Below are 20,303 nucleotides of genomic sequence, written 5' to 3'. Positions count from 1 at the left end.
CGCATTGCGCATGCGCGCACAAACATCGGTGCGCATGTGCAAAACTATGCGCATGCGCAGTGCGGCCGCTATTTTTTTAAACGGTCGCAGCTTTTTGTTTTACAAGTTTGGGGGGGGGGGTTTATTCATTTAATTCATTTATTTTATTCATTTAATTTTTATTTTTTAAATTTATTTTATTCATTTAATTTTTTAATTTTTTTACAAGTTCGGGGGGGGGGGGGGTTTATTTGATAAAATTCTACAGGAAAAAATGCAGAACTTTGGACAGATGGAGACTCCATACTTTCCGACACCGGAAGGCTTCACCTTCATCCAACAGGTTCCATTGTAGGAGCGTGTACAAGGGCCAAAGGGACCCAAAACCATTTCCTCCATTTTTGTCCGCAGCAAACAAGGTAAGAGAAAATGGTCGGTCACGCAGGTTGGCCGATGTGGGTTGCGAAGGTTGGCCGAGTTGGGTCCTGAAGGTTGGCCGGTTGGTAAAGATGGGTCCCTGGAAAAAAAGTTTGAAGAATATTGTGCTACAGTGCCACCCCATATCCCTGGATTTCCTTAGTACCCATTGCATCTGCATCTCTCTGGGATCACAATCTCCGAGGGTAGGTGCTTTCCCCTAATCTCTGTCCTACATGGCCTATTCCTTTTCCTGAGACTATGACACACAGTCTAGTGTTTGCTGATAGAACTGTTCATAGCCACAATACAGCTACAATCCACGAGTGTGATAGTGTTACACGCGACCTAGAAAGATCAGTGTAATCTTTTTTTCAAAGAAAATTAACCACTGATATGTCTATAGAGTCCGAGTCTGCAGTAAGAAATATAATCCAACTCATTCATCTGCTGTCATAAACTCTCCTTTGTCAAATAGTGAAACTGTGCCACTAAAATGAAAGATATTTCACGCACCACCCCAACATGGACATATATCACTGTTCCTTCCTCCTCACTAGATCAAAATCCCAGCACCAGCTACTTGGCAGGGGCTACAACAGGTATAAGAAGGCACATTCCTGAGGGCAACGAGGGATGAACAATTCACTGGTCTGTTAGTGATGCCTATAATCTGGACATGCATGAAACAAAATACTGAATTGCGAAGAGGAGGTTAATCCTGAGTACTATTTTGAGGTGAACCAGAACTTCTGGACAAGGAGACATGTATGTTAACAGGTAAAAGATAAATTTGGGACTGTCGTCAGGAAGCACTTCACACGGTGATCAATACCGTGAATGGTTCTGGTATAGCTCAAGTTATTCTGGAGGCATTGGATGGCATGTTGGGATTTCTGTTACTGTAGAAAGATAAATTGGGTGGATTGAATGGTAACTGAAAGGCATGTGGGGCTGGATTCTCCGCTGGTGGGATGCTCCGTTTTGCCGGCAGTCCCCGGGGGTGGGTGGGAGGGGGGTTCCCAACGGCGTAGGGCTGACCCACAATGGGAAACCCCATTGACCAGCCGGTGTAACGGAGCATCCCGCCGGCGGAATGAACCTGAAATGTGGCGGAGCGGAGAATCCAGCCGGTGATGTTTGCTAACTGCCCTGTAGTTAACTGTATACTATCTCTCAGACTTGCAATGCCTGTACCAGTTGTTGTTTCAATGATGGGCCGAATGGCCTCCTTCTACACTGTAAATTCTATGATCTTTTGACACACCTACATGGAGTCACCAATGTTTACTAGGGCACGTTGATGTCAAAAACCCTTGTACTAAACTGCCCCATCCGTGGCTTAATAATGGATGAAACCAGCAGAAGGGATGTTGACGGGCAATTCTACTGCCAGCTGTGACAGTTCCCAATAGTATACATATCACTAACATCGGCTTTGCTTTTTCTTTCGGGTAAGACTTTTAAACTGAAGCTCCATCTGCTCTCGGGTAGGCAAAATGAACCCGTAGCATTATTTCAAAGAGCAGGGGGCCTCTCCTGGTTATCCCTCAATCAGCAACACTAAAGCAGATGATCTGTCATCTCCAGATTGCTCCTTGTGGAAGCATGCTGTGCAAAATGTGGATGCTACTTTTCACACATTACTTAAAATTCTTCATTTGCTTTGGGATGTCCTGCAGTCATGAAAGGTGTTATATAAAATGCAAGCCATCTTCGATCGCGTCTAGCTATCTGGGTTGCAAATACACACACAAGCTCGGAGTCTGTCTGAGTCCTGGGTTGGCCATAATTCCCATGGTCCTTTGCAGGTTGCCATCTGAGATGGCTACACATCACACTCGGGCAGTGGTTTCCAGACCCTAAACACTCGCTGTTCGAAAGATAATTTTCTCGTATCACTTTTTTGCTTCCTTTGCCAATTATTTTAAATGTGTTCTCGATCCTTTTGCGAGTGGGATTCTTCCCATCAACCGTGACCAGACCTCTCAAGAGTTCTCTGTCAAATCTCCTCTCAGCCTTCTTTTCTCCCAAGGAAAATAGTCCTAAGTTGTCCAATATCGTCAAGCTTCCCATCCCTGGAACATTCTTGTGAACCTTTTCAGGGGGCTGGTGCAGACAAAGTGGGTGAATGGTCTCTTTCTGCTCTGTAATGAACCTGTGAAGTATCTGAGCTGCTGCCTTTTTAGCTCTCTATTTTCTGCTGCTTTGGCTTCTAGGTTGATGTGCACAACTGCAGTGCTTTTTCTCCAACTGGTAAATTAAATTGTTGGATCCTTTGCTATCGACTCTTGTAACAGATCTCCTAAGATCCTTTTCTGGACAACAATCCTTCTCTTTGGGAGGGAAAAAAAATCCTCAGTCTGTGACTTGGCATGAATAAAAATACACAACATATTTGAAATGTGAAATATTATAGCAGGTTTAATTTTGAGTTGTATGCATATGGCATATGAATATCATTCTTAGTCCATTATACTACGCAGGTTTTAAAAATTCCTTTGCCCATGAGTAGGGGGTGAGGTCAGCTTAACCAACATTACAATGGCGTTCCTATTAGTTGCTCACGTGCATCAGAAGTGCATGCCATCAACATAGAAGCTTCGCGAAATGGAGGCTAATTCTTTCATGGTTCACTTAAAAATCATACAACTTATACATTGCACACAATCCCCCCGATTAATATTTCAAAACCCGAGAACTTTATTATGTGTAAGTTTTGGTGTTCCTGCCTTGGAGATTCTTATCCCAGCTTTCAGTACCTGATGTCTGTCATCTTCAGATCAAATCTCTTTCACTGCAGCACAAATAGCACCTTCTAATATGGAGAGCCAGGTGATTTCCTCTTCCTCTGCCTCTGTAGCACAAATCCATTGCCGTTTCGGCCCTTGCAGAACAAATGCATTGTGGATGTCTGAAACCCAAGAAAGATAGTTGGATATTTTTAACTTCTGGAGCCAAGAGCTGTGGAAACACTTAACAGGAAAGGGTTCAGCTGCTGTGTGCCTCTTTCTAAAGAGGCACACACAAAATCCTACCAACTGTCCTGGCTTGACACAATTCACACCTCTTTAACCTGAGGTTACCCCATCTCTGGATCTGTAAAGATTTAATCACCTGCTAATGCTCGCATTCCAAGCATTGTCTGGCATCTTTGAATTTGTCTATATGTTTCTGGAACAGACCTCTTCATTCACCTGAGTAAGGAGCAGCGCTCTGAAAGCTAGTGACATTGAAACAAACCTGTTGGACTTTAACCTGGTGTTGTAAGACTTCGTACTGTCCTCTTTCTAAAGTTAGAGAAGTGAAACGCTTTCCCCTGAAGGAATTTTATCCTAAAATTCCCACGTCGGCCCGTCATTTGCCTGGCATGAACAATCTGTGTGTTGTGTGTGAGTGATGTGCATTTACACAGTCATTCTGATTGCAAACTGATTTTTTTTTTCACTTCCAATTGAGTGGCAGCACGATAGCATTGTGGATAGCACAATTGCTTCACAGCTCCAGGGTCCCAGGTTCGATTCCGGCTTGGGTCACTATCTGTGCGGAGTCTGCACATCCTCCCTGTGTGTGCGTGGGTTTCCTCCGGGTGCTCCGGTTTCCTCCCACAGTCCAAAGATGTGCAGGTTAGGTGGATTGGCCATGTTAATTGCCCTTCGTGTCCAAAATTGCACTTAGTGTTGGGTGGGGTTATGTGGATAGGGTGGAGGTGTTGACCTTGAGTAGGGTGCTCTTTCCAAGAGCATATGCAGACTCGATGGGCCGAATGGTCTCCTTATGCACTGTAAATTCTATGAGTGCCATTCTCCACGAGCCAGTTTGACAGGTTTGTTTTAAATTTTCTGGCTGATGTTGGATTGAGCTACTGGTCACGCTCTCCCCTGAGGCGAGCTTCCCTTCAACTGAATTGCTTCAATTATCTCAGCTGGGGACCGGGACGGGACAAGGCAAAACACAATGGACATGAGCATCCCTTTGTTCGGCGGGAAAGATCCGCAATAATGAACCTGTTGTGGAAGGTAAATTGTACATACGTTCAATGAGGCTGGGCTTGCTGTGGCATAGGTCAATTGCTCTAGAAATTACGTGTGAAAACTAGGAGCAAAAAATTAGCCCTTACACCACCCTTGTTACCAGGCAGCTACTCTCCTCCCTGCTGTTTGAAGGGGCTCAGACTGAAACCAAAACATTGTTTGCTCTATCCTATGAAGCAGTCCGTGCAAGCTTTAATTACAAATAGGTAATGCTGTACATTTGGAGTCCGGGACGTCTTCGATGAGAAGCCTGGGGAGGGCCACGGCTGCCAAGAACTGGAGAGATGTCTTCGGACTTTGTTCAAAGGGCAGGTGAGAAACGGTCCTCGTGGTGAAAACGAGGGTGTCGTTGAAGAGGAAGAGACTCATGTCATTAATGTGCTCGTAAATCCTGAGGAAAAATAAACCAGATTTTAACAGTGAATAATGTAATCCTGCATTTTCTACTGCAGCTTGTAGCCAAAAGTTCAGCGCAGTATACAACCCAAGCTTTGAAATACCCTCTCTGAACACCTTCTATCCTGAGGTCCTGCTTCCCACTCACCTCTGTGGCCAAGTTTTTAGTCTCTCTGCCCTGCCCTGCCTGGAATTCACTGCCCAAGTTGGCGGTGGAGGCAGTGAGCCTAAACTCATAAAAGTGTCTGGATCTCTGCTGTGAGTTACGGAGCTGCGGGCTGGGTGCAGGAAGGTGGGATTAGAAAAGGCACCTGGGTGTCCTCAGGCTGGCATGGCGTCCTGTGCTGTAACTTTTCTGTGGTTCTCTGGTTTGCTCCGTTGCATTCCACAGAACAAGCTTTCGTTTACCTTTACAGCCAATGAAGTACATTTTTTAAGTGTTGTAATGAGGGAGGAAACATCGGTAATTTGTGCATAGCAAGTCCCACAACGAGCAATGCACTAAGGGCCAGATAATCTGTTTCTTTTCAATGTGTGGGTTGAGGGCTGGGTGTCGGTCAGGACACAGGGAAGATCACTTCTTACAAATATTGCCTTGGGATCTTTTATGTCCAGCTGAGATGACAGACAGACAAAGTTTAATCCCTCTCTTGAAATCACAAAGCACTCCTGTAAAATACAATGGGATTAATACATGCGCGGTGCTATTTAAATGCAGCTTTTTGTTGTTGAGGCTCACCCCTTGGTTCATTAAAGTCACATTGCGATGTGCCAACCAGAAAGTTTGCTGATGCCCCATGCTCCCCACATTGCCAATCTCAACAGTACCAGCAGAAAAGCATCAAAACATCTTCACAACCAGGATTGGGAAAAGTATTGAGCCATTAGGATGCACTTGCAGCACAAAACCATTTACAACCAATGCAAACGGCTGGACATCTTGTCAGGAGCACTGTATATGTGTGTCTGTGTGTATGAGGAATTTGGGAAATGAATGACGTTGACCATGAACTTGAGATGGAAACAAAATAACAGGCATCTAGAGGAATAATGAGATGCGATTTGCCCAGTAACAAGATTAGCAGGCATCTAGAGACATTGGAGTGCAAATGGCCATATCAAAAATCTTGTTTACCAGAGAACAGTGGGCCTATACAAATGATAACTTCTAACTGTAAGGAATTTGAGCGATGTAGACAGCCGAATCCACAGGGTGGGATATCAAAGAGACCAAATAGTATAACTGCTCATTCCCTCATTGGGGAAGCAGGCTAGTTCTCCATCCAACAGTCAGGCAGGCCAGTTCCTCTATGATCTGAGCAATGGTAGCCTGTTCCATCTAACGTTTAGAGCCATGGCAGACGGTCGCTATTCTCTAAAAGACACCATCCTGTGCCTTTGTTGAACTTCGCTGTAAAGAGCGCAGAGAGAGACAGGGTGAGACTTCAATAAAGAGCGCCAAGAGAAAGAGGGCGAGACTTCAGTAAAGAGCGCGGAGAGGGGGAGGGTGAGACTTCAGTAAAGAGCGCGGAGAGAGAGAGAGGGTGAGACTTCAGTAAAGAGCGCGGAGAGAGAGAGAGCGAGACTTCAGTAAAGAGCGCGGAGAGAGAGAGAGCGAGACTTCAGTAAAGAGCTCGGAGAGAGAAAGGGCGAGACTTCAGTAAAGAGCTCGGAGAGAGAGAGGGCGAGACTTCAGTAAAGAGCGCGGCGAGAGAGAGGGTGAGATTTCAGTAAAGAGTGCGGAGAGAGGGCGAGACTTAAGTAAAGAGAGTGAAGAGGGCAAGACTTCAGTAAAGAGCGCAGAGAGACGAGGCAATACTTCAGTAAAGAGCGCGGAGAGAGAGAGAGCAAAACTTCAGTAAAGAGCGCGTAGAGAGAGAGGGTGAGACCTCAGTAAAGAGCGCGGAGAGAGAGAGAGCGAGACTTCAGTAAAGAGCTCGGAGAGAGAAAGGGCGAGACTTCAGTAAAGAGCGCGGAGAGAGGGCGAGACTTCAGTAAAGAGCGCGGAGAGAGAAAGGGCGAGACTTCAGTAAAGAGCGCGGAGAGAGAGAGAGCGAGACTTCAGTAAAGAGCGCGGAGAGAGAGAGGGTGAGATTTCAGTAAAGAGTGCGGAGAGAGGGCGAGACTTAAGTAAAGAGAGTGGAGAGGGCAAGACTTCAGTAAAGAGCGCAGAGAGAGAGAGAGCGAAACTTCAGTAATGAGCGCGGAGAGAGCGAGACTTCAGTAAAGCGCGCGGAGAGAGAGAAGGCGAGACTTCAGTAAAGAGCGCGGAGAGAGAGAGGGCGAGACTTCAGTAAAGAGCGCGGAGAGAGAGAGGGCGAGACTTCAGTAAAGCGCGCGGAGAGCGAGAGGGCGAGACTTCAGTAAAGCGCGCGGAGAGAGAGAGGGCGAGACTTCAGTAAAGAGCTCGGAGAGAGAGAGGGTGAGACTTCAGTAAAGACAGCGAGAGGGCGAGACTTCAGTAAAGAGCGCGGAGAGAGAGGGCGAGACTTCAGTAACGAGCGCGGAGAGCGAGAGGGCGAGACTTCAGTAAAGAGCGCGGAGAGCGAGAGGGCGAGACTTCAGTAAAGAGCGCGGAGAGACAGGGCAAAACTTCAGTAAAGAGCGCGGAGAGAGAGAGGGCGAGACTTCAGTAAAGAGCGCGGAGAGCGAGAGGGCGAGACTTCAGTAAAGAGCGCGGAGAGAGGGCGAGACTTCAGTAAAGAGCGCGGAGGAAGGGCGAGACTTCAGTAAAGAGCGCGGAGAGCGAGAGGGCGAGACTTCAGTAAAGAGCTCGGAGAGAGAGAGAGAGCGAAACTTCAGTAAAGAGCTCGGAGAGAGAGAGAGGGCGAGACTTCAGTAAAGAGCTCGGAGAGAGAGAGAGAGCGAAACTTCAGTAAAGAGCACGGAGAGAGAGAGAGGGCGAGACTTCAGTAAAGAGCGCGGAGAGCGAGAGGGCGAGACTTCAGTAAAGAGCGCGGAGAGCGAGAGGGCGAGACTTCAGTAAAGAGCTCGGAGAGCGAGAGGGCGAGACTTCAGTAAAGAGCGCGGAGAGCGAGAGGGCGAGACTTCAGTAAAGAGCGCGGAGAGAGGGCGAGACTTCAGTAAAGAGCGCGGAGAGAGGGCGAGACTTCAGTAAAGAGCGCGGAGAGACAGGGTTAGGGTAAGGGACACCGCTATCGGGTAAGGCAGCTTCCGATTGAAAAAAACCCGGTAAAGTGACGTCACACGAAACTGACCTGATTGGCTGAAAGGCAGACTGGGCTAAATTTGAATATCTGGAGTTACTGATTTAAATACTAGTTTTGATTTGACTTAGATTACCATTTTTAAGTTCATTTGAATGACTATTTTCTAAATTTTTAATTTGACTTAAGTAACTATTTTGGCTTGATTTAAATTACTATTTTTAATTTCATTTAAATAACTTTTTAAATTTCAATTAAATAACTATTTTTAATTTGTTGTCCACCCAAGAGGGATAAAAACTCAGTTTAAAAAAAAATCTAATTAAATAGTACACAGGGATTGGATTTAATCTGACACCAAAACATCTTTCCAAAGTTTAATTTCAAAGGTTTAATTTAAAGGAATAATTCGTGGCAGGACAGCTCCAAGGCATGGTCTGCTCCTCTCGGTCCTAAAAGCAGAATACAGGGAGCTAGGAAGGAAGTTAAGAAATCGGACCTCGAAGGTAGTGATCTCAGGATTACTACCGGTGCCATGTTCTAGTCAGAGTAGAAATGACAGGATATATAGGATGAATACGTGGCTGAAGGGATGGTGTCAGGGGGAGGGTTTCAGATTCCTGGGGCATTGGGACCGGTTCTGGGGGAGGTGGGACCTGTACAAATTGGACGGGTTACACCTGGGCAGGGCTGGAACTGATGTCTTAGGGGGGCTATTTGCTAGAGCAGTTGGGGAGTGTTTAAACTAATGTGGCAGGGGGATGGGAGCCGATGCAGGAAGTCAGAAGGTAGTAAAACAGGGACAGAAACAAAAGGCAGGAAGGGGGAAAGTGTAAGGCAGAGAGGCCATAGTCAAAAATCAAAAAGGGCGACAGTACAAGGTACAGTGACTGAGGGGAGCTCAGTGAATAGGCCCAGTAATACTAAAAGGAATAAAACGGGAAGTAAAAACATAAACGGAAAGCGACGTGGGCAGGTTGTTACATGAAGATATAGGTTCAACGACTAGGAAAATTAAGAGAAAAGTTAAGAGGAAAAATAACTTACGAGAGGTCATTGATCAAGGTGTTAAGATTCAAAACAGAGGTTTAAAAGCCAACATAAGTGTACTTTACCTGAATGCTGGTAGTATTCGGAATAAGGTAAATGAGTTGATGGCGCAAATCATCGTGAATGACTATGATTTAGTGGCCATTACTGAAACATGGTTAAAGGATGGTCACGACTGGGGGTTAAATATCCAAGGGTATCAAACTATATGGAAGGACAAATGGATGGTAAGGGAAGTGGTGTAGCTCTGTTATTTAAGGATGACATCCGGGTAATAATAAGGGATGACATTGGTGCTATGGAGGATAAGGTTGAATCGATTTGGGTGGAAATCAGGAATAGTAAGTGGAAAAAGTCACAGATAGGAGTAGTCTATAGGCCACCAAATAGTAACATTATGGTGGGGCAGGCAATAAACAAAGAAATAACGGATGCATGTAGAAATGGTACAGCAGTTATCATGAGGGATTTTTTTTAAAAAAAATATTTTATTGAAAATTTTTGGTCGACCATCACAGTACATTGTGTATCCTTTACACAATAATATAACCGTATAAATAACAATGACCTGTTTTATAAACAAAGAATAAACAATATATAACAAAAACGGAAACAAAAACTCAATGGCAACTGCCTTGTCTCAGATAAACACTCTCTAAAAATATGATTTAACAGTCCAATATACAATTATTTATAGCAACGACCTATACATATTATACATATATGTTAACAACCCTGAGAGTCCTTCTGGTTCCCCCCCCCCCCCCCCCCTGGGCTGCTGCTGCTACCTTCTTCTTTTCCATTCCCTCTATCTTTCTGTGAGGTATTCGACGAACGGTTGCCACCGCCTGGTGAACCCTTGAGCCGATCCCCTTAGGACGAACTTAATCCGTTCCAGCTTTATAAACCCTGCCATGTCATTTATCCAGGTCTCCACCCCCGGGGGCTTGGCTTCCTTCCACATCAACAGTATCCTGCGCCGGGCTACTAGGGACGCAAAGGCCAAAACATCGGCCTCTCTCGCCTCCTGTACTCCTGGCTCTTGTGCAACCCCAAATATAGCCAACCCCCAGCTTGGTTCGACCCGGACCCCCACTACTTTCGAAAGCACCTTTGTCACCCCCACCCAAAACCCCTGTAGTGCCGGACATGACCAGAACATGTGGGTGTGATTCGCTGGGCTTCTCGAGCATCTCGCACACCTATCCTCTACCCCAAAAAATTTACTGAGCCGTGCTCCAGTCATATGCGCCCTGTGTAACACCTTAAATTGAATCAGGCTTAGCCTGGCACACGAGGCCGATGAGTTTACCCTACGTAGGGCATCCGCCCACAGCCCCTCCTCAATCTCCTCCCCCAGTTCTTCCCATTTCCCTTTCAGCTCATCTACCATAATCTCCCCCTCGTCCCTCATTTCCCTATATATATCTGACACCTTACCGTCCCCCACCCATGTCTTTGAGATCACTCTGTCCTGCACCTCATGCGCCGGGAGCTGCGGGAATTCCCTCACCTGTTGCCTCGCAAAAGCCCTCAGTTGCATATACCGGAATGCATTCCCTTGGGGCAACCCATATTTCTCGGTCAGCGCTCCCAGACTTGCGAACTTCCCATCCACAAACAGATCTTTCAGTTGCGTTACTCCTGCTCTTTGCCATATTCCAAATCCCCCATCCATTCTCCCCGGGGCAAACCTATGGTTATTTCTTATCGGGGACCCCACCAAGGCTCCCGTCTTTCCCCTATGCCGTCTCCACTGTCCCCAAATTTTCAAAGTCACCACCACCACCGGGCTTGTGGTGTATTTCTTCGGTGAGAACGGCAATGGGACCGTCACCATAGCTTGTAGGCTAGTCCCCCTACAGGACGCCCTCTCCAATCTCTTCCACGCCGCTCCCTCCTCTTCTCCCATCCACTTACTCACCATTGAGATATTGGCGGCCCAGTAGTACTCACTTAGGCTCGGTAGTGCCAGCCCCCCCCCCTATCCCTACTACGCTGTAATAATCCCTTCCTCACTCTCGGGGTCTTCCCGGCCCACACAAAACTCATGATGCTCTTTTCGATCCTTTTGAAAAAAGCCTTCGTGATCACCACCGGGAGGCACTGAAACACAAAGAGGAATCTCGGGAGGACTACCATTTTAACCGCCTGCACCCTCCCTGCCAGTGACAGGGATACCATGTCCCATCTCTTGAAGTCCTCCTCCATTTGTTCCACCAATCGCGTTAAATTTAACCTATGCAATGTACCCCAATTCTTGGCTATCTGGATCCCCAAGTAACGAAAGTCCCTTGTTACCTTCCTCAGCGGAAAGTCCTCTATTTCTCTGCTCTGCTCCCCTGGATGCACCGCAAACAACTCACTTTTCCCCACGTTCAGTTTATATCCTGAAAATTCTCCAAACTCCCGAAGTGTCCGCATTATCTCTGGCATCCCCTCCGCCGGGTCCGCTACATATAACAACAAATCATCCGCATACAGAGATACCCGGTGTTCTTCTCCTCCTCTAAGTAGTCCCCTCCACTTCTTGGAACCCCTCAATGCTATTGCCAGGGGCTCAATCGCTAGTGCAAACAATAATGGGGACAGAGGGCATCCCTGCCTCGTCCCTCTATGGAGCCGAAAATATGCAGACCCCCGTCCATTCGTGACTACGCTCGCCATCGGGGTCCTATACAGCAGCTGTCCCCAACTAATATACTCATCTCCAAAGCCAAATCTCCTCAACACCTCCCACAAATAATCCCACTCCACTCTATCAAATGCTTTCTCGGCATCCATCGCCACCACTATCTCCGCTTCCCCCTCTGGTGGGGGCATCATCATTACCCCTAGCAGCCTCCGTATATTCGTATTCAGCTGTCTCCCCTTCACGAACCCAGTTTGGTCCTCATGGACCACCCTCGGGACATAATCCTCTATCCTCATTGCCATTACCTTGGCCAGAATCTTAGAGTCTACATTTAGGAGGGAAATAGGTCTATAGGACCCGCATTGCAGCGGGTCCTTTTCCTTCTTTAGGAGAAGCGATATCGTTTCCTCAGACATAGTCGGGGGCAGCTGTCCCCTTTCCTTTGCCTCATTAAAGGTCCTCATCAGTAGCGGGACGAGCAAGTCCACATATTTCCTGTAAAATTCAACTGGGAATCCATCCGGTCCCGGAGCCTTCCCCGCCTGCATGCTCGTAATTCCTTTCACTACTTCCTCTATTTCAATCTGTGCTCCCAGTCCCACCCTTTCCTGCTCCTCCACCTTGGGAATTTCCAGCCGGTCCAGAAAGCCCATCATTCTCTCCCTCCCATCCCGGGGTTGAGCTTCGTATAATTTTTTATAAAATGCCTTGAACACTCCATTCACTCTCTCCGCTCCCCGCTCCATCTCTCCTTCCTCATCCCTCACTCCCCCTATTTCCCTCGCTGCTCCCCTTTTCCTCAATTGGTGGGCCAGCAACCTGCTCGCCTTCTCCCCATATTCGTACTGTACACCCTGTGCCTTCCTCCACTGTGCCTCTGCAGTACCCGTTGTCAGCAAGTCAAATTCTACGTGTAGCCTTTGCCTTTCCCTGTACAGTCCCTCCTCCGGTGCCTCCGCATATTGCCTGTCCACCCTCAGAAGTTCTTGCAGCAACCGCTCCCGTTCCCTACTCTCCTGCTTTCCTTTATGTGCCCTTATTGATATCAGCTCCCCTCTAACCACCGCCTTCAGCGCCTCCCAGACCACTCCCACCTGGACCTCCCCATTATCATTGAGTTCCAAGTACTTTTCAATGCACCCCCTCACCCTTAGACACACACCCTCATCTGCCATTAGTTCCATGTCCATTCTCCAGGGTGGGCGCCCTTCTGTTTCCTCCCCTATCTCCAAGTCCACCCAATGTGGAGCGTGATCCGAAATGGCTATAGCCGTATACTCCGTTCCCCTCACCTTCGGGATCAACGCCCTTCCCAAAACAAAAAAGTCTATTCGCGAATAGACTTTTTGGACATAGGAGAAAAACAAAAACTCCTTACTCCTAGGTCTGCTAAATCTCCACTGGTCTACTCCTCCCATCTGCTCCATAAAGTCTTTAAGCACCTTGGCTGCTGCCGGCCTCCTTCCAGTCCTGGACCTCGACCTGTCCAGCCCTGGTTCCAACACCGTATTGAAATCTCCCCCCATTACCAACTTTCCCACCTCTAGGTCCGGGATGCGTCCTAGCATACGCCTCTCAAAATTGGCATCATCCCAGTTCGGGGCATATATGTTTACCAAAACCACCGTCTCCCCTGTAGTTTGCCACTCACCATCACGTATCTGCCCCCGCTATCCGCCACTATAGTCTTTGCCTCAAACATTACCCGCTTCCCCACTAATATAGCCACCCCCCTGTTTTTCGCACCTAGCCCCGAATGAAACACCTGCCCCACCCAACCTTTGCGTAGTCTCACCTGGTCTATCAGTTTCAAGTGCGTTTCCTGTAACATAACCACGTCTGCCTTAAGTTTCTTAAGGTGTGCGAGTACCCGTGCCCTCTTTATCGGCCCGTTCAGCCCTCTCACGTTCCACGTGATCAGCCGGGTTGGGGGGCTTTTTACCCCACCCCCCTTGTCGATTAGCCATCCCCTTTTTCCAGCTCCTCACCCGGTTCCCACGCAGCTGTGTCCCCCCCAGGCGGTGCCCCCCCGCCCATCCCACCCCATACCAGCTCCCCCCTCTCCCCAGCAGCAGCAGCCCAATAGTTCCCCCCTCCCACCCCCCCCGCTAGATCCCCCACTAGCGTAGTTACACCCCCCATGTTGCTCCCAGAAGTCAGCAAACTCTGGCCGACCTCGGCTTCCCCCCCGTGACCTCGGCTCGCACCGTGCGACGCCCCCTCCTTCCTGCTTCCCTATTCCCGCCATGATTATCATAGCGCGGGAACCGAGCCCGCGCTTCCCCCTTGGCCCCACCCCCAATGGCCAACGCCCCATCTCCTCCACCTCCTTTCCTCCCCCCACCACCTCCTGTGGAAGAGAGAAAAATTACCACATCGCAGGATTAATAACATAAAACTCCTCTTTCCCCCCTTTTTATCCCCCTCTTCGCCCCCCACACTCGCCCCACCACTTTGTTTCAAACGTTCTTTTTTTTAATAACCCGCTCATTCCAATTTTTCTTCCACGATAAAAGTCCACGCCTCATCCGCCATCTCAAAGTAGTGGTGCCTCCCTTGGTATGTGACCCACAGTCTTGCCGGTTGCAGCATTCCGAATTTTATCTTCTTTTTGTGAAGCACCGCCTTGGCCCGATTAAAGCTCATCCTCCTTCTCGCCACCTCCGCACTCCAGTCTTGGTATACGCGGATCACCGCGTTCTCCCATTTACTGCTCCGAGTTTTCTTTGCCCATCTAAGGACCATCTCTTTGTCCTTAAAACGGAGGAATCTCACCACTATGGCTCTAGGAATTTCTCCTGCTCTCGGTCCTCGCGCCATCACTCGGTATGCTCCCTCCACCTCCAGCGGACCCGCCGGGGCCTCCGCTCCCATTAACGAGTGCAGCATCGTGCTCACATATGCCCCGACGTCCGCTCCCTCCGCATCTTCAGGAAGACCAAGAATCCTTAGGTTGTTCCTCCTCGCGTTGTTCTCCAGCGCCTCCAGCCTTTCCACACATCGTTTATGGTGTGCCTCGTGCATCTCTGTCTTCACCACCAGGCCCTGTATGTCGTCCTCATTCTCGGCAGCCTTTGCCTTCACGACCCGAAGCTCCCGCTCCTGGGTCTTTTGCTCCTCCTTTAGCCCTTCGATCGCCTGTAATATCGGGGCCAACAGCTCCTTCTTCATTTCCTTTTTGAGTTTTCCATGCAGCGTTTCAAAAACTCGTGTTGTTCAGGGCCCCATATTAAACTGCCACCTTCCGACGCCATCTTGGTTTTTGCTTGCCTTCCTTGCCGCTGCTCTAAAGGATCCACCGCAATCCGGCCACTTTCCTCTCCTTTTTTCATCCGTATCCAGGGGGGATCCCCTTCTGGTTCACCGCACAGTACATTTAGCTGTTAAAATTGCCGTTGGGGCTCTTATTAAGAGCCCAAAAGTCCGTTCCACCGGGAGCTGCCGAAACGTGCGACTCAGCTGGTCATCGCCGCACCCGGAAGTCATCATGAGGGATTTTAATCTACATGTCGATTGGTTTAACCAGGTCGGTCAAGGCAGCCTTGAGGAAGAGTTTATAGACTGTATCCGCGATAATTTCGTAGAACAGTATGTAATGGAACCTACGAGGGAACAAGCGGTCCTAGATCTGGTCCTGAGTAATGAGACAGGATTGATTGATGATCTCATAGTTAGGGATCCTCTCGGAAGGAGCGATCACAAGATGGTGGAATTTAAAATACAGTTGGAGGGTGAGAAGGTAAAATCAAACACTAGTGTTTTGTGCTTAAACAAAGGAGATTACAATGGGATGAGAGAAGAGATTACAATGAGATGAGAGGAAGCTAAGGTAGACTGGGAGCAAAGACTTTATGGTGAAACAGTTGAGGAACAGTGGAGAACCTTCCAAGCGATTTTTCACAGTGCTCAGCAAAGGTTTATACCAACAAAAAGGGAGGGCGGTAGAAAGAGGGAAAATCGACCGTGGATATCTAAGGAAATAAGGGAGAGTATCAAATTGAAGGAAAAAGCATACAAAGTGGCAAAGATTAGTGGGAGACGAGAGGACTGGGAAATCTTTAGGGGGCAACAGAAAGCTACTAAAAATGCTATAAAGAAGAGTAAGATAGATTATGAGAGTAAACTTGCTCAGAATATAAAAACAGACAGTAAAAGTTTCTACAAATATATAAAACAAAAAAGAAAATGAATGAAATGAAAATTGCTTATTATCACAAGTAGGCTTCAAATGAAGTTACTGTGTAAAGCCCCTAGTCACCACATTCCGGCGCCTGTTCAGGGAGGCTGTTACAGGAATTGAACCGTGCTGCTGGCCTGCCTTGTCTGCTTTCAAAGCCAGCGATTTAGCCCTGTGCTAAACAGACCCTGCTGTTTAGTGGCTAAGGTAAATATTGGTATTTGTATTGGTATTGGTAAATAAGGTAAAGAGTGGCTACGGTAAATATTGGTCCTTTAGAGGATGAGAAGGGAGATTTAATACAGGGGGATGAGGAAATGGCTGAGGAACTGAACAGGTTTTTTGGGTCGGTCTTCACAGTGGAAGACACAAATAACATGCCAGTGACTGATGGAAATGAGGCTATGACAGGTGAGGACCTTGAGATGATTGTTATCACTAAGGAGGTAGTGATGGGCAAGCTAATGGGGCTAAAGGTAGACAAGTCTGCTGGCCCTGATGGAATGCATCCCAGAGTGCTAAAAGAGATGGCTAGGGAAATTGCAAATGCACTCGTGATAATTTATCAAAATTCACTAGACCCTGGGGTGGTCCCGGCGGATTGGAAATTAGTAAACGTGACACCATTGTTTAAAAAAGGAGGTAGGCAGAAAGCGGGTAATTATGGGCCAGTTGGCTTAACTTCGGTAGTAGGGAAGATGCTGAAATCTATCATCAAGGAAGAAATAGCGAAGCATCGAGATGGAAATTGTCCAATTGGGCAGACGCAGCATGGGTTCATAAAGGGCAGGTCGTGCCTAACTAATTTAGTGGAATTTTTTGAGGACATTACCAGTGCGGTAGATAACGGGGAGCCAATGGATGTGGTCTATCTGGATTTCCAGAAAGCTTTTGACAAGGTGCCACACAAATGGTTGCTGCATAAGATAAAGATGCATGGCATTAAGGGTAAAGTGGTAGCATGGATAGGGGATTGGTTAATTAATAGAAAGCAAAGAGTGGGGATTAATGGGTGTTTCTCTGGTTGGCAATCAGTAGCTAGTGGTGTCCCTCAGGGATCAGTGTTGGGCCCACAATTGTTCACAATTTACATAGATGATTTGGAGTTGGGGACCAAGTGCAATGTGTCCAAGTTTGCAGACGACACTAAGATGAGTGGTAAAGCAAAAAGTGCAGAGGATACTGGAAGTCTGCAGAGGGATTTGGATAGGTTTAGTGAATGGGCTATGGTCTGGCCGATGGAATACAATATTGACAAATGGGAGGTTATTCATTTTGTTAGGAATAACAGCAAAAGGGATTATTATTTAAATGATAAAATATTAAAACATGCTGCTGTGCAGAGAGACCTGGGTGTGCTAGTGCATGAGTCGTAAAAAGTTTGTTTACAGGTGCAACAGGTGATTAAGAAGGCAAATGGAGTTTTGTCCTTTATTGCGAGAGGGATGGAGTTTAAGACTAGGGAGGTTATGCTGCAATTGTATAAGGTGTTAGTGAGGCCACACCTGGAGTATTGTGTTCGGTTTTAGTCTCCGAACCAGAGAAAGGACATACTGGCACTGGAGGGTGTGCAGGGGAGATTCACTAGGTTAATCCCAGAGCTGAAGGGGTTGGATTACGAGGAGAGGTTGAGTAGACTGGGACTGTTCTTGTTGGAATTTAGAAGGATGAGGGGGATCTTATAGAAACATATAAAATTATGAAGGGAATAGATAGGATAGATGCGGGCAGGTTGTTTCCACTGGCAGGTGAAAGCAGAACCAGGGGGCATAGCCTCAAAATATGGGGGAGTAGATTTAGGACTGAGTTTATGAGGAACTTCGTCACCCAAAGGGTTGTGAATCTATGGAATTCCTTGCCCAGTGAAGCAGTTGAGGCTCCTTCATTAAATGTTTTCAAGATAAAGATAGATCGTTTTTTGAAGAATAAAGGGATTAAGGGTTATGGTGTTCGGACCGGAAAGTGGAGCTGAGTCCACAAAAGATCAGCCATGATCTCATTGAATGGTGGAACAGGCTCGAGGGGCCAGATGGCCCACTCCTGCTCCTAGTTCTATGTTCTTATGAACTAGGAAGATAGGTTTCCCAGACTTGGTCACCTAAGCAGTATTATGTGTTAACTATTAGCTGGATTTGACCTATTGAGTTGCGAAAATTGGATGTTGCTTGTGAAAAAGGGTGTTCTCAGTTAGTTCAGAGATATTGGGCAGCACGGTAGAATTGTGGATAGCACAATTGCTTCACAGCTCCAGGGTCCCAGGTTCGATTCCAGCTTGGGTCACTGACTGTGCGGAGTCTGCACATCCTCCCCGTATGTGCGTGGGTTTCCTCCGGGTGCTCCGGTTTCCTCCTGCAGTCCAAAGATGTGCAGGTTAGGTGGATTGGCCATGATAAATTGCCCATAGTGTCCAAAATTGCCCTTGGTGTTGGGTGGGGTTACTGGGTTGTGGGGATAGGGTGGAGGTGTTGACCTTTCCAAGAGCCGGTGCAGACTCGATGGGCCGAATGGCCTCCTTCTGCACTGTAAATTCTATGATAATCTATGATTTCAGGAACAAGAGCACTTCAGATAATATAGAACATAGAATATAGAAAATACAGCACAGAACAGGCCCTTCGGCCCACGATGTTGTGCCGAACCTTTGTCCTAGATTAATCATAGATTATCATTGAATTTACAGTGCAGAAGGAGGCCATTCGGCCCTTTGAGTCTGCACCAGCTCTTGGAAAGAGCACCCTACCCAAACTCAACACCTCCACCCAACACCAAGGGCAATTTGGACATTAAGGGCAATTTATCATTGGCCAATTCACCTAACCCGCACATCTTTGGACTGTGGGAGGAAACCGGAGCACCCGGAGGAAACCCACGCAGACACGGGGAGGACGTGCAGACTCCGCACAGACAATGACCCAAGCTGGAATCGAACCTGGGACCATGGATCTGTGAAGCAATTGTGCTATCCACAATGCTACCGTGCTGCCCTTAAGAACAAATAAATCTACACTATATCATTTTCCCGTAATCCATGTACCTATCCAACAGCTGCTTGAAGGTCCTTAATGTTTCCGACTCAACTACTTCCACAGGCAGTGCATTCCATGCCCCCACTACTCTCTGGGTAAAGAACCTACCTCTGATATCCCTCCTATATCTTCCCCCTTTCACCTTAAATTTATGTCCCCTTGTAATGGTGTGTTCCACCTGGGGAAAAAGTCTCTGTCTATTCTATCTATTCCCCTGATCATCTTATAAACCTCTATCAAGTCGCCCCTCATCTTTCTCCGCTCTAATGAGAAAAGGCCGAGCACCCTCAACCTTTCCTCGTAAGACCTACTCTCCATTCCAGGCAACATCCTGGTAAATCTTCTTTGCACCTTTTCCAGAGCTTCCACATCCTTCCTAAAATGAACTGTACACAGTACTCCAAATGTGGCCTTACCAAAGTTTTGTACAGCTGCATCATCACCTCACGGCTCTTAAATTCAATCCCTCTGTTAATGAACGCGAGCACACCATAGGCCTTCTTCACAGCTCTATCCACTTGAGTGGCAACTTTCAAAGATGTATGAACATAGACCCCAAGGTCTCTCTGCTCCTCCACAATGCCAAGAACTCTACCGTTAACCCTGTATTCCGCATTCATATTTGTCCTTCCAAATGGTGTGTTTAATTATTAATATATTGTTATAACCTGCCTGCTTACCATTGGCTGGGGACTATTGACAATCCCACAATCCTGTGGGAGTATGAGCTTCCCCAATGAGGGGGGCGGAGAAACCATTAGTAAACTCCATGTATAAATAAAGCTGGCCAGTTTGGAACCAGGAGGAAGGAGTGTGCAGCAAGGGAAGTTGCTGCTGCTGTTATAGATATATATATATATATGTTATTGTAAATAAATGTTATTACTTTGTATCCTTAAAACTCGTGCTGGATTCTTCGTGGCCCTTACAAAACTGGCGACGAGGATGGGATGAAGCCAGATGCCACAGTTCGCTTGTGTGGCGACTATAAACTTACAGTGAATACGGCTTCCCGACTCGACCGATATCCAATGCCTCGCATAGAGGATCTCTACGCAAAGCTTGCAGGTGGACTCTCGTTCACAAAATTAGATATGAGTCACGCCTGCCTACAGTTGGAGCTGGACCTTGCCTCCTGACCATATGTAATGATTAATACATATATGTAAGTGTTATAGTGTACGTTAGTCTTTTATTCAATGTTTTTTTTTCTTTTACTTTAATAAATATTCTTTATTAACTGTTTATACCACAACTGAAGTGGTTCCTCACTGGGTTGTACATTGTTCCTCCCATTATTCCAGTTAAATATACATCACTACAAACCAGTGTTTCAAATGATGCTTGGGGTTTTGTGAGACTCTCAGTTAATGTCAGTGTGTGTGTGTGGTTCTGTGAGGACCAGGGGATGAGCTTGGATAT

The 20,303-nt window shown here is 47.2% G+C and overlaps 1 protein-coding gene across 2 annotated transcripts in view; it reads right to left on the bottom strand.

The window, feature by feature from the left end:
- Positions 1-2,807: 2,807 nt before the first annotated feature.
- ect2l (epithelial cell transforming 2 like) overlaps positions 2,808-20,303 on the bottom strand; it is a 224,429-nt gene continuing 206,933 nt past the window's right edge. Inside the window, exons 22-23 of one of the 2 annotated variants that reach the window (XM_072513615.1) lie at positions 4,649-4,821; positions 2,808-3,310 (exon numbers count right to left, since the gene is read on the bottom strand). In XM_072513615.1, the coding sequence (XP_072369716.1) occupies positions 3,180-3,310; positions 4,649-4,821 (304 nt within the window). In that variant the 3' untranslated portion in view covers positions 2,808-3,179. Of the gene's footprint in view, positions 3,311-4,648; positions 4,822-20,303 lie in introns of those variants that run through there. The other variant, XR_011948646.1, reaches the window with a different exon arrangement.

The sequence above is a fragment of the Scyliorhinus torazame genome, chromosome 1 (assembly GCF_047496885.1).
Source record: "Scyliorhinus torazame isolate Kashiwa2021f chromosome 1, sScyTor2.1, whole genome shotgun sequence".
NCBI lineage: Eukaryota > Metazoa > Chordata > Chondrichthyes > Carcharhiniformes > Scyliorhinidae > Scyliorhinus > Scyliorhinus torazame.
Note: the sequence above shows the minus strand (reverse complement) of the source record. Positions and strands in the feature narration are given on the sequence as shown.